The 11,334-nt window shown below is 41.2% G+C and overlaps 1 protein-coding gene across 6 annotated transcripts in view; it reads right to left on the minus strand.

The window, feature by feature from the left end:
• The window catches only part of rbfox1 (RNA binding fox-1 homolog 1), a 149,201-nt gene that overhangs the window by 51,412 nt on the left and 86,455 nt on the right, over positions 1 to 11,334 (minus strand). For all 6 annotated transcript variants that reach the window (XM_071906701.2, XM_071906697.2, XM_071906694.2 and 3 more), the window contains one exon: positions 8,527 to 8,823. In XM_071906701.2, coding sequence (XP_071762802.1) covers positions 8,527 to 8,823 — 297 coding nt within the window. The remainder of the gene's footprint in view (positions 1 to 8,526; positions 8,824 to 11,334) is intronic.

Consider the following 11,334-nt stretch of genomic DNA (forward strand, 5'->3'; position numbering starts at 1 on the left):
GCTTTGTTAACTGAAAAGAGCTGCCTCCAAATAGTTTTTGTTCACTAGCTATGATTGCGTTAAGCAAAATGGAGAAGGGCCTCACACATTGGTCTTTGCCTGGGGCCTCCAAATCACTAAAACCGCCCCTGCTGCAGACATCACAATGTTTCATCAGAATTAATCCTGTCAACATTTTTACGTCTGAATTATTTGGACAGTATAGAGCAGGGAGAAGCAGAGCTAATGGTCAATGCAGAGGTCGGTTCTCAAACTCTCAAACTGTTGTGAATACATGGTATCAGACCTCAGCGCACTGATCCATGGAGCCCATGAATTATGAAGAATCATAAATCACACCAGGAAATTTACGAAACACCAAGAGGAAAAGGAGCTTGAACTGGAATGAGTTAAACTATGCAAAGACACACACACATATAGTAGATGCGCACACGGACACACACACACACACACACACACTTACACTCACACACACACACACACACACACACAGTGCCAGCAGTAGTCTGTGTTTGTCCTTTAGCTCTCAGTGTGAGTGAGATCAATGGCTGGTAAACACAAGAGAGTCTCCTGTTACGCTGTGTGTGTGTGTGTGTGTGTGTGTGTGTGCGCGTGTGTGTGTCTTCAAACACTGTAGAAATAGAGTGCATCTCTCTTTCTCTCTGTCTGGCTCTACAATGACCTATTCCAGTGTAATAACACCTGTATATTAAATAATGGAAAAGTCTTCCAAGTACACAGTAATACTCTGTAAGTATGTAATGATATTGTACTTACAAAGTGCAACAGCACAATGTAATGACAGAGTGTGCATGTTTGTGTGTTGATACTTAGAATATACAATATGTACAGTATTAGTACAAACACAAGGTTGGATATAGTAGTAACATGAATATATTGAGTGGTTTGTAGTCAAATGCTTTTATGTTAAGATTACTAGGAAACAATTTTGAGCATTTTCTACTTAAATTCTCTATGCTGATTTTTAGTTTAGTGCAATGAACAAAACATATATTAAGTTTTCTTGTTCATTTAAAAGGCAATAAAAGAAAAACAAATGTACTCAACATTTGTACTCAAACTGCTTCACATTCATACCGTTCAACCCATTCATATCTGGGAGCTTCCCAGTAAAACCACTGTCTTCTACTGTCTTCTACTAAGAACGGGATGACGTCTCACTGCTACAACACAGAGGGATTCATGTGTTAAACTCGCTGGAACGCCCATCGTAAGGTCAATTGTTGTCAATTATTTTAAAGTTACTTTAAAATCAACCATAAAAGAAGTAGAGTTGATTTGATTGTTTTAGTGTGAATATAAGTGATCATTTTGAGTTTTATTACCTATTACCTGCTGATGTCAATGCCATTTGTTCACACAATTCCTGACACCAAATAGGAGACATCGAAGCCAACAAAAAAATCTTCACATATCCTACTTGTCCTACTACTTGTAATTACCACAGGGAGGCTGACATGAATGGTTTTACCCAGTCAGCGGCTCATATTTATGATAAATCTGATATGATGTGAACGTGGCATTAGTTTGGGGTTTTCTAGGGGCCTTCTTTCCAAGCTTGGTTCGATGAAATGAAGAGTGGAAATGTATTGACCATGGAAAACGCTGCCATACCCTGCCTTTAGTCCGCTGGATCACCCACTTACAATAAAGAGAATATTTTCCATTCCTCCCTTACTCTCTTACTTTCTCTCTCTCTCTCTCTCTCTCTCTCTTGCTTTCAAACAATTCTGGGCTCCTGGCCAGCTAAAAATATAGCCTTGGTGTATGTGTGTGTGTGTGTGTGTGAGAGAGAGAGAGAGAGAGAGAGTGTGTGAGAGAGAGAGAGAGAGAGAGAGAGAGAGAGAGAGAGAGAGCTTGAAGGAAAACAGCATAAGGCCAGCAGGCTGTGAGTCCGCCACACGCATAGGTATATACAGACACATATGGACGGGAGTACACACACAATCACGCACACACACACACACACACACACACACACACACACACACAGAGCAGTGACTGCCATCTGTGCAGCACTCCTCGTCGGCGACGACATCCGCCTACGCTTCAAACAAAGAAATAAAACAAACACATGGAGAGAGACAAAGCATCTCATCTCGTCCCTTTTGGCATCAGCAGCTGATATCTGAAGCGAGGCCAGGCTGAATGTGGAGTGTGTTCAGACATATTGGAGATATCAAACAGAGATGATGGCTAACACCACCTTCTCACGGTGGGAGAGAGACTACAATGCAATGAAATCTGTATAAGCAATGCAGTGAAAATGCTAGTTGATTAAAAAGATCTATTTTCAATAAAAGTAATAAATGATAAATAAAGGCAGGCTGATTCTAAGGTGCTGCGGTAAATGATGTGGCCCGTTCCAGTTGTGCTGCGGGGCTTGGCAACCCTAAAGGAAACAGCCCACTGACAATTTGCCTTATTTCACTTGGCAGCCATATTTGATTTATGTCATACTCCCGGTGGGAAACCTTACCTGGAAGACAGTGAAGCAGATGGGAACAAAGGCAAACTCAAAATTGTAACTATATTTAAAATTTGCACCAAAATCATAAATGGTGAAAAGATGAGCAGAGCTGGAGAAAGTCCAAATCAGCTCCACGTCAGCTACTTCATGTTGTTAATATTATATCTCCAAACTAGGGCTACCTAACTGTATAAGTTGTAGTTGACAACTAGTTTTAACTGTAACAGTTTTAAACAGCTAAAGTCACCTAACACTAGTGTTAGCTAGCAGACACAGTTAGCATAAACAGTTCAACATTTTCTGTTGTTTTTCTGTGTTCTAATGATTTATGTGAAATGTATATGGTGTAAATAATTTGTCATTGCCTTTTCACAGTTGTCAAACAACAGCAGGATCAGAAAATGTTTTTTTTCTTATAGTGTCAAAATGCTAGTATGACTCCTCTCTCGAACGGAATTTTGCTAGCTTGTTAGCATTTTGTGACTTCCAGAAAAAATGTTTTCATGATAATGCAGTTCTTTGATAACTGTGAAAAGGTAACGACAAATTATTAACACCATATACATTTCACATAAATGATCAGAATACAGAAAAAGCCATATCACTTGTACTGCACTTTGTGGGCCCATTTGAAATATCACACCATTATTATCTATAGGGTGACTAGACTATTCCAAACACTACTTACATTCGCCTCTGTTTATATCTGTTTTGCTGTCGTCTAGGTAGGGTTTGCCAGCCCAAGTATGACATAAACCAAATATGGCCGCCATTGGAATAATGAGAATTAGAGCCACACACCAATAGCTGTTTAGTTCAATGCATTCAAATGAGATAAAAGCACTTTGATGAACATTTGATTTACCTCATCCTTCAAAGGATGGTACAGCTTTTGAGGCTGTTCAGCTTTCTGCTGACATCATGCACACCTCAAGAAGTTCAAATATTTGAAACAATATGTATTATTTTTCTTTTTGAATCAATTTGAATGAAGAGGATTAGGGCCACATGTGAAAAATGTATTTGAGTTTCATCTCTGATTGATCTTACACAACAGTGATTTAGCCTATATTCAGTTCATGAAAGCTTTTACATTTGCTCCAGTTTGGAATAAAAAGAAGAACTGGGTAGTTAGCATGAGCAGTGATAGCCACCATGGCTGAACAGACAAAGAAAAGAGCGCCACCTACAGACACTTCATCAACAGAAAGTCCAAGGAAGAAGATGACACAGTACCGCCCCATTGTGTGATTGACAGGTGATCTCTGGGAAGTGCAGTGCAGAAACACCACAGCAATGAGTGCTGAGCACCAAAGATGGAGACAAAATAAAAAATGCATTGTAATACTAGAGAAGGCAGAAATACATAGATCTATGGAGAATTTAAGTCACCAACCTAAAGTCATTTTCTCACTACCTTCCACTGTCCTTCTCTCTCTATCTCGCTCTCTCTCTCTCTCTCTCTCTCTCTCTCTCTCTCTCTCTCTCTCTCTGTCTCAGCCACAAGACTTTAGCTTCAAAACATTAGTAATATATGTGTGGATAGAAATATAATACAATATACATACACATACATAAAGTAGGGTAGATTGTGGGTATTTACGTCCATTCTCTCCCTCTCTTTCTTTTGCTCTCTTTATGTGTGTCTTGCTCTCACTTACACACACACACACACACACACACACACACACACACACAGACAGAGTGGGGCTCTCAGAGAGGGGAGAGGGGGCTGACGTCGCTCTAAAAACACCCCGGCCAGATGAGGTAATCCTCCCTGGACGCCCCTTGCATACACACTCACACTATAGAGAGAGAGAGCGAGAGAGGGGGAGAGAGACAGAGGGAGAGGGGGAGAGAGACAGAGAGAGAGGGGGAGAGAGACAGAGAGAGAGGGGGAGAGACGTGGACTTCCACTGCCAGCAAGAAACATTATGCAAATACATCCTCCCATTCCATTGACAACAATTTTTTTTTTTTTACAAATAAAGCCATGGAGCATGTCGGTATGAGAAAGACAAACACAGAGAGACATAGAGTGAGAGAGAGAGTAGACGTGGCTAAAAAGAGGAGAAGAAAAGTGAGAAATAAAACAGCAAGAAGGAGGTTTGATGACGAGGGGGAAAGGAGTGAAGCAGCCAGACAGACGAGGGGGGGCGGGGGGAGGAGGGAGCAGAAGTGATGAGGTTTCCAGATGTATGCCTCATTTTGCTGCCCACACTTTTTCTTCCTCGCTCTCCTCTCCAGCGGAATGACTTAGGGCCGCTGCAGAGGAACTGTCACACCACACTCATTCATTTTCCCAGCGCTTAGACCAGACCCATATTCAGGCAAAGGAAAGTAGGAAAACAGCTTTGTGAAACTTTTGAAAGGTCGTATCAGAGTTTGGAATGCTTGCTTTCCAAATGCAAGTCACTACAGATGACTGATCATATGTTTGAAATTGTAAATAACATAATAGATGCAAACATAATACTCGACTGGTGAGAGTAAATACAGTAATTTGAATTGAATCCACTATATTGGTTTTCTGGTTACTCCTGGGTTGTTTTGTCTCCGAAAGGCATACATTTGTAGTTAAACGATTTACTAAAATATACAAATTGTAATTTGAACTCTTTGTCAATATGGGGTTTTCAAACTTTCTCATTGCATAGCCCTCAAATAGACATTGACCTCTCACCCAAGAAGAAAAACTACACTATGTACTTGGAGAAGATGAAAAAACTGCAATTATTTCTGCTAAATTTGTAACTGCTTGACACATGACTAGAGAAATATGTGAAATCAAAAAAGACATTACGTCACATACCCTATCGTTAATGAATATAATTTTGTATCTTCTAATTGTATGTGTACAATATATGTATGTTTATGTGTATATGGATATATGTATGTATAGACTGTTGCTTTTAGTTCCAAATTGTTCACATTTGTGTGTAGGTATTATAATAATTAGTAATTGTATGTGCAGTAGTGTAGAAGTAACTATGCAACGCTGATTGTTTTCGTAGTTATTTACCAATATTCAGTGTAAAAACACTCTGATCTGTTGTATCATTTATGCTATCATCTTGTCTTACATTTTGTTGTATTTGTTGTTTTGTTGTTGTATGCTTTGGCAATATATACACGTATGGCATGCCAATAGAGCTCATTGAATTTAATTGAATAATTGACACACATTACGCCACGGACCCCAATTTGACCATGATTTAGTCCCAGGGACCCATATGAAGATTTTAGTTGTTGTTGATTTAGTACTGAATTGTAGAACTGTCTACACTGTACCATGGTGAGAGAAACCTATGTTTATCTATGAATCTATGTTTATGCCATTGTAATGGATTACGTAATTGAGATAACATCCTCTGGAACCACTTCAAGGACCCCTGGGACCCTAGGACCCACTTCTCTACAACTTGTATCAACTGTTATTTCTCACAATCATCTCCCAATCTTCTGAATATTCCAAGTAATCACCTTTTCTTCTCAGAAATACTTTTTATCGGAATGCTGTAAAGTTACTATTTTTGTAATCAGACTACTACAACCACTGCTCCTCCCAGCCCTGCAGTTCTCAACGTAGCCTAATCTTTGATACCAATGAATATTGCATGTGTGGACCTAGTTTGAAAAGCCAGCCAACAAAGAAATATAAAACTAAGCATTTTTTTGCAGTGCCGAGGGAGAGCATTATTACTATGCAAAATAATACCCAACTTTATGACACATAAGGCCAATGGCGTCATAAATATTTATGAAAATGAACTGAGTGATAAATCTAGAGAACAAATGACTACCAGAGGATGTTTGTCGCCTACGAGGGCGCACTCGTATAAGCGGCATTAAAAATCATATGAATTCTATTAAAACAATGACTCAAAAAAACGGCCCCAGAGATCAGTGGCAAAAGTCTCTGGGGAGCTGGACTCTTGGACTGATAATCAGATAACACTCTGTTCAAAATAATAGAGTCCATTCTCTTCTTGTCCTGTTTCTGTACAACTGAACAAAGACACAATCATGGAGGAGAGAGGATATTCAACTGTAATGACTTACATATATATATAATATGACATGTATATGATGTACTATGGTATATGACATTGTATGTAAAGCCCTCTGAGCGTGCTTGTGATAAAGGGCTATGTAAATAAACTTGATTTCACACCATTTGCCCATGCAACACAACTTTAGAGGACGTTTGCACCAAGTACGTTCGGAGCAGTTTATTGGAACTCCTTTCGTTCCTTTGGCCAGGTGAGAACAATGCCATTTGAACTCAGGTGGCACCAAATAACCGCATCAAGATGCCTGAAATGTGATCCTCAGTCCAATTCCAAGAGAACTGAGACCTCTAACTAATCCTCTACCTGCAGCGCAGTTCGTTAGGAGTGAGAACGTAATACAAACCAACTACACATGGGTATAAGGAGATAGATGTTGACATCTGATAGACAGCAGTTCCTAATGCTTGGAAAGCCTGGCATAACAAATGAACTGAGGGCAAACCGCAGTCTAGACTGCTGCTCATATTCAGCCATTTCTTCATGTGTTCTAAACTGGTATGAAAACCAGAGAAGGTGAATTACAGCAAAGAGCAATGATCATGCTTAGCTTAAGTTACAAGGACTGGAATCAGATTTGCTTTGATAAAAACCTGGGTGCTGGCCTACAAGGCTAGGAAGGGATCCACAACCCCATGCTTTTAAGCCGTGATTCAGCCCTACACCCCCATACCTCCAGACCATGGTCTAGCCCTAGCCCCCATACCTCCAGACCATGGTCCAGCCCTATGCCCCCATACCTCCAGACCATGGTCCAGTCCTACACCTCCAAACCTCCAGACCGTGGTCCAGTCCTACACCCCCATACCTCCAGACCATAGTCCAGTCCTACACCTCCAGACCATGGTCCAGTCCTACACCCCCATACCTCTAGACCATGGTCCAGTCCTATGCCCCCATACCTCCAGACCATGGTCCAGCCCTACACCACCATACCTACAGACCTCCAGACCATGGTCAAGTCCTACACCCCCAAACCTCCAGACCATGGTCCAGTCCTACACCCCCAAACCTCCAGACCATGGTCCAGTCCTATACTCCCATACCTCCAGACCATAGTCCAGTCCTATACCCACATACCTCCAGACCATTGTTCAGTGCTACACCCCCAAACCTCCAGACCATGGTCCAGCCATACACCCTCATACCTCCAGAGCATGGTCCAACCCTACATGCTTTCCCTGCATGGCTATCTCGCCACCTGATCTCTACTCATTCGTTACCACTTTTCAGTGATAACAAATAACCTAATGCTTTTGTTTTTCAATTCATGTAATCAGTTATTAGTTACTTGAATGGTTAAATTTTTAGTTTTAATTTAGAAAAAAAATTAAATATTGCACTATATGACGTTATTAAAGGCAGACTATGCAGTAGGCTGCGGTGGAGGCTACGACTAGCTTTCAGAATGGACAAACTTCACAACTTGGAAACATTCACATTACTTTGAACTGATTGAAGAAAAGGGTAAGAACATTATTTTTAACTGTACGCTGTGCAGAGATGATCTGTGATCTTACTAGTTTACCCTATATCAGTGGAACCCAAATGAATGAATGCTACCTTGCCTTTCAGAGGGTTGATGTTTTCTTTAAATAACAGTAGATTTTGTACTCAGTTATGATTTCTATACAGTAAAGGCATGTTTTTAAGTGGGTCACTTTAAAGTTACTTTTAATAAAGACTAAATAAAGTAACTAGTTACTATTTAGGGCAAGTAATGAAGTAAAGTAACTAGTTAGTTTCAAAAGTAACTTTGCTTAGCAAAATCCCATCACACCATGGTCATGGAAAAGTTCCAATCCCATTGCAAGAATCAAATATCTAACAGCTTCTCAGTACTTTCCAATAAGATTTGAAATGGATAATAATACACTTCAAGCACACCTAAGCACAGAGAGGTATTACTCTCTGAAACCCAGCCATCCTCAACTTCAACAATAGTCATCTCCCATGATGCCTTACTGTGGCTGTGCCGGCAACTGTCTGACCACCGGAGTCGGACCCGCTTGGCTCGCTGTGGCTCTGGGAGGGGGGGTACATGTTGAGCGGGTGCTCGCTGACGGATGCCTGGACCCCGGTGTAGTCCTGCGGCGCTGGGTGCTGGTGTGGATGTGGATGCGGGTGGGGGTGTGGATGCGGGTGGGGGTGTGAAGCGGTGAACTCAGCCGGGATGCCGTTCTGGGGAGTGGGGGCGAACTGGGCCGACGGGTACGCCTGGGCCATGGATGGGTCCGGGGGGGCCGGTGCGTCCTGGTTACCCTGTATGGACAAACCCAGAAAGACCAGCACTTGTTAGTTTAAAGGACAATTCCAACGTGATTCAAGGTTTTTGCTCATTTCCTGCATTCCCTTACTGCTTTACATCACCCGTTTTCCAGTGCTTCCATCACGCTTTGATTTGTATGTTGGAGAACGTTAGCTATTGGTTGAAAGAATTATTTTATAATAACAAGAAGTAAGGCGCTCAAATGAATGAATACACTTCATTCAGCTATTATCCATCACATCAACATCACTATCAACACCAACACACACACACACAGTATAGAGTATCTGCTCCACGTGGAGGAAATGTACTTGAAGAGCTGTTCTGTTTGATAAGAACCAATTTATCCATCATTGAGACAGTAGGATTTATCCACTTCAGCATAGAGGGGACTCTGCACCATACACACATACACATACACACACACACACAGAAAAAAAAGTGGAAAACACTCTAGGTGTCTGACTGAATGTAACACAGCCTCTATGCGATAACACTTTAAGATACGCTCTTCCTAGCACTTTAGCATGGCAAGGCTAAATCTAGCACATTAGCATGACAAGCTGTTAATGTATACAGTATTAACACAGAGCTAAATTCTTACATGCCAAAATATACTGTATCTCACTTGTTACATATCCTTACTTGATATGTATTTGCAGTCTGCTCTGTGACACAATAGAAACAGCAAAGAAACCAGTAGGGCTGGGCCGATCGCTGGGTCTGAATTGGATCCGTTTCTGTAAATAAGCCCCAATACTCGACCCACTTTCTGTTTAGTTTGTGGTAACTCCAGTTTATGAAGCTGTAAACCTCCGGTTGATCCGCCATGTTTTTTGTTTACAAGAGCGTCAGAGTAAGTCCCGCTTCTCCATTGATCCGATTGGACAATAGGCGAAAAACCGACAGTGATGTATGGATGTGATTGCTTTAAATTATAGAATATAATTGTATATTGTTTTGGTTGATTTAGGCTCTAAGTATAGGCCTATAATAAGCACCAGACGTGCTACACTGTATTGATCGGCTGTCTTTGAGTTGGTTACACCTCCGTCATATTCATCTGGACAAAGAAATTAAGCATCAGCGATACGGATGGGCATTACTGCTCTACCAAGTCACATGTAAATCGAGCTGTGTCTATGTCTTTTGCCTAATCATGACTATTTGTAATTTTGATTGTGCTCTGTGACACAATAGAGACATGAGTCTAACCAGTACAGGAACATGTTGATGTGTGACACAATAGAAAAAGTAAAGAAACCAGTCTAACCAGTGACATGCTGATTTGTGACAGCATAGAAACGGTAAAGAAACAGTTCAGGAACACACAGATCTGTGAAACAACAGAAACTGCATAGGAACTAATAAAACAGCTTTTCAATATGCTGATCTGCCATAGTCCCTGCTGTGCTTTTGATTTGACAGAGTTTGTATGGAATACCCTGGAGTTTAAGAGTAACGCCCACAGTGCACTAGCAGAAGCATATGAGGAGTTACACGAAAAAATCTAGTCAAGTGTGGGTCACCAGCTCTATTAGTCCAATGCCAAATAGGCCAGAAATAGGCCAAATCATTCAGATTTGCGTAGAAGTACCAACATTGGTCCATATGTACAGTTAATACAGTTAACATTGCATTACATGTACATGCTCTTAAAGGGTTAATTCAAATTCTGACCTGGAGGTATGAACACTCTACAATGAAGTAAACGATGAAGTTTCAACACAATCAATCGTCATGATGGGAAAACTCTGAAAACATGGCCCAGGTTGAAAATAATTCTAATTCAACATTTTCAGAACTGGAGCAAAAACGGTACCGATCGGCTGTGGCGGCCATTTTCTTCCCGCCAGTGCCAGCAAAGGGGTTTTCCTGTATATCTGCGGAACTGACCATGATAGGATTGAAGAAATATGTCCAACACCTATGTATCACGAACTGTTCGGATCATCCGTACGGTGAATCCTCTCCAGGGACGGACATATTGATCATGAAACTTAAAACCAGATCAAGACCTCAGCAGTGCAGGGTTTTCCAAAACAAGACTCTCCATCTCCACACCAGGACTACTGTCTGTCTAGCCCGAAAGGTCTCAAGCAGCGTTACTGATAGACTAGAGGAGGAGATGGCAATCAGCAAAAAACACACAGGAGAGACACAGCTGTGACTGCTACCGGGTCCACTTCCACCTGACCCACCTTTGATAAAACATGGACAGACCAAAGAGGCTATGTTTATATGCCAGAATAACCTGGCTATTGTCCATACTCTGGTTGAGGTCTTATTGAGGTTAATCTGTTTACATGAGCCTTTGATACTCTGATTGAGTCTCTCCGTTCCCATTAATAAGCCAGTTAACAGAATATACCCCCTCCCTCTTTGACTGAGCAGCATTAGCTTACTTCACATACAGGGGAAACAAATGATGATCCTAATAGTAATAGTAAGTACTGCTCACCGCCATGTTTTTTGCTGACATCAAAATGTACCCATAATCCTCT

Source organism: Centroberyx gerrardi, chromosome 7, assembly GCF_048128805.1.
Source record: "Centroberyx gerrardi isolate f3 chromosome 7, fCenGer3.hap1.cur.20231027, whole genome shotgun sequence".
In the NCBI taxonomy this organism is placed as follows: domain Eukaryota; kingdom Metazoa; phylum Chordata; class Actinopteri; order Beryciformes; family Berycidae; genus Centroberyx; species Centroberyx gerrardi.